Source organism: Microcebus murinus, chromosome 8, assembly GCF_040939455.1.
Source record: "Microcebus murinus isolate Inina chromosome 8, M.murinus_Inina_mat1.0, whole genome shotgun sequence".
In the NCBI taxonomy this organism is placed as follows: domain Eukaryota; kingdom Metazoa; phylum Chordata; class Mammalia; order Primates; family Cheirogaleidae; genus Microcebus; species Microcebus murinus.
Genome location: NC_134111.1, coordinates 102,329,032 through 102,332,168, shown reverse-complemented (window position 1 = coordinate 102,332,168; position 3,137 = coordinate 102,329,032). Strand labels below are relative to the sequence as shown.

Here is a 3,137-nt window from a genome sequence, read left to right as displayed (position 1 = left end):
CGCCCTCCTCTCCCGTTCCATCTCGCTGTTGGGACTGCATGTGGAGCCTGCATGTGTTCTCACCGACAGACACCCACACGATGTCCACACGGGGCTGTTCCCAACAGCCAAGTCCAAAACCCTGGCAAAGGCTTCCAGAGTCACAGGGTTAAGAAATAATTGAAAACTGTGACATAAGAACACTTTCTTGATATGACCTTTTCCTAAGAACTTTCATTCAAGAAGAATTAGAAATGTTTCTAGATAAAACAGTAGTAGAATCACCTTGAAGAAAAGCAACGTGGTGTGGGGTGAGAGTCGTATGCTCTGTAACAGATGGATGGGATGGGGTGCAAGCCCAGCATGACTGTTGCCCAGCCAGGTGACCCTCTGTAGGATGTACCAAAACTGTTTCTCATCTTCAGAAGCAAAGATGATGATGGGAGACCTCTTGCACATTGGCTGGTGTGAGGATGAAATGAGATAATACACCAGGTTCCTGTGCCTGGTACACAGGAAGCTCTCAGTAAAAGTGAGATGAGCTCCTCCACCAACCTCTGTTTGGCCCCTAGCTCAGTTGCAGCCGTTGCTGGAGCTGCTTCGCAACCCTTTTCAGGACCCAACCTACTGCAGCCGCTATTCCCAGGATGGTGATCCGTGTATATATTGCATCTTCCTCTGGCTCTACGGCGATTAAGAAGAAACAGCAAGATGTGCTTGGTTTCTTAGAAGCCAACAAAATAGGATTTGAAGAAAAAGATATTGCAGCAAATGAAGAGAATCGGAAGTGGATGAGAGAAAATGTACCTGAAAACAGTCGACCAGCCACAGGGTACCCCCTGCCACCTCAGATTTTCAATGAAAGCTAGTACCGTGGGGACTATGATGCCTTCTTTGAAGCCAGAGAAAATAATGCAGTGTATGCCTTTTTAGGCTTGACAGCACCACCTGGTTCAAAGGAAGCAGAAGCCCAGGCAAAGCAGCAAGCATGAACCTTAAGTATTCTGCCTTAAGCTTCCTGAAAAATGAGTCTCCATTACTTTCATAGAATAGCAAAATTATTTTGGCTTCAAAAACAGTAAGCTTAATGTTGAAATAATAGATTAGTTGGTGTTTTCACATGCACACAATCAAAATGAATATATAATTAAAATGTGAGCGTTATGGTGAGGAGAATGAGAAATGAAGATAAAATTTTAGTAGATATAATAGTGTTGTTATCTGCTAAGGCATTTTATGTACTTTAGTCATTTTGCAAAGAAAACACCCTTCACCTTCTTTTGGTATTATTATTGCAGCTTAAGTTTATCTGTAGCTCAACATTGAGGAGTTTAAAAAGGAGAGAGGAGCAAGAGTAAGAGAGAGAGAAATAATCTGTCTCTTATTCCAAAATTGCCTAATTTCAGTGAACAAGAATGTGTACCTTTTTGATGTGATGTCATTGTGATTAAAAAGTACTTGCAGATGATGTTTATATGGTAAACATTGTAATTTCTGTGGTAATTATAACATTCCCATTATTTTGTAGATGAAACTTCTGTGTACTGAACCCCAAGTTTTCCAGGTTTCTAAAAATAGCCTTTAATTGCATATTTCAGTTATCAGAATAGATGACTTCCTACCCCCCCAAAAAGCAATAGATGCATTCAGTTGATAACTCCCTTGTATAACTACACAGCTAGAATGGAATCATGTTTCTAAGTTCTTCCCTTAGTGAAATACACATGTGTATATCATGGAAGTGGGATAAGTAGGTTTAAAATGGCATTCTCTTCACTGAGCTCAGACTTTTGATTATTGTAAAATAGGTTGCCAATCATTGCCCAAAGTTAGTTTTCCTTGGGTTTTTGCTAAAAGAAATCTTAGTGCCCCCCCCCAAATAACTTGTGATCATGAATGTCACTATTTCTCAGAAATCTGATCTTTTAATTTCATTTTAGGCACATGTGAGTACGTTAATCTAAGCAGAGATAATCTTTTTTATGCCTCTATTCCAGCAAAAAGCACAAGTATCAAATAAAAGGGGCAACTTTAGAAATATTAATTCTAAAGACTTCTAAAAAGACAAGAAACATGGCCTAAATCACTTACACAGAAGATATATATATATATATATATAGTACTTTAGCTCCATACTATTATATTACTAAAAGTAAACACCTACTTAAACTACTTTTATTGTATCTGTTGTATGCAAGTCTGTACTCTTTGCCAAAATCAACATGTAATAAAGACATGGCTTTGTTTACTGAAATTAAAACTTGATGTGATGCTTTAAAATAAACTCAGTACTTTTAGAAACATAAAAAAAAAAAAAAAGTGAGATGAGATTGTTGGGGTTTGACTTTAAGGAAACAAAAGCATGATTTTTCTTCCCCTGGCAAGACTTGAGTCACCAGAGATTGTCCTTTCATCCATTCTCGGTCTGTTGGAGGTGGACAACAAAGAGGTCGACCTTATAAACCCTGCAAGACACTCCCCCCCCCCCCCCCCCCCCCCCCCCGACATTGGAATGTCACCTGCCTCAGGACAAGGTGGGACCTGTTGGCAGCTGGATCCTCAGCCCTCCCAGGCCAGGCTTTGATGTTCAGGGATGAGAGGCGGAGCCACCTTCAGGTTAATTTGTCCACTACCATGAAGATGCTCCTACAGGATGAACTGTATCCCCCCACGGAGTAAAGACCGTGTGAGGACACAGCAAAAAGGTGACTGCCTGCAAGCACAGGAAAGAAGCCTTGGATGAAGCCAACCCTGCCGACACCTTGGTTTCAGACTTAGTCCCCAGCACTGCATGACAGTGAGTGTCTGTTAAGGGGCCCAGTCTGTGGCATTTGCTATGGCAGCCCAAGCCCACGGAAACAGGTGCATCTCACCTTGACAGAACTGGTGGTGACAGTGGTGGTGTCCCCAAGGCTGTGAATGAACAAACCTCACCACAAGGATGTTCTACAGGTATCACAAACTCACCCAAGCAGGCCTTTTCAAATTAGACCTTCTCCTGCTTCCTTAGCTCGGTTCAGAGCCCCCTCTGGCATCTTGGCTGAAAGCCACCGTGGTTCTCAACTGGCTGCTCTGTCCTTGCACTACTACTTAATCAATCTGGGACACATACATTCCAGCACTAGCATTTTAAGAGGCTCCCAGGTGATTATAATGGA

The 3,137-nt window shown here is 41.8% G+C and overlaps 1 protein-coding gene across 1 annotated transcript; it reads left to right on the top strand.

The window, feature by feature from the left end:
• Positions 1-527: 527 nt before the first annotated feature.
• Positions 528-2,053, top strand: LOC105865012 (adapter SH3BGRL). Its single transcript, XM_012753294.3, is given in 1 exon segment — positions 528-2,053. A coding segment is annotated over 1 exon segment (345 nt). The 5' UTR covers positions 528-626; the 3' UTR covers positions 972-2,053.
• Positions 2,054-3,137: the final 1,084 nt, after the last annotated feature.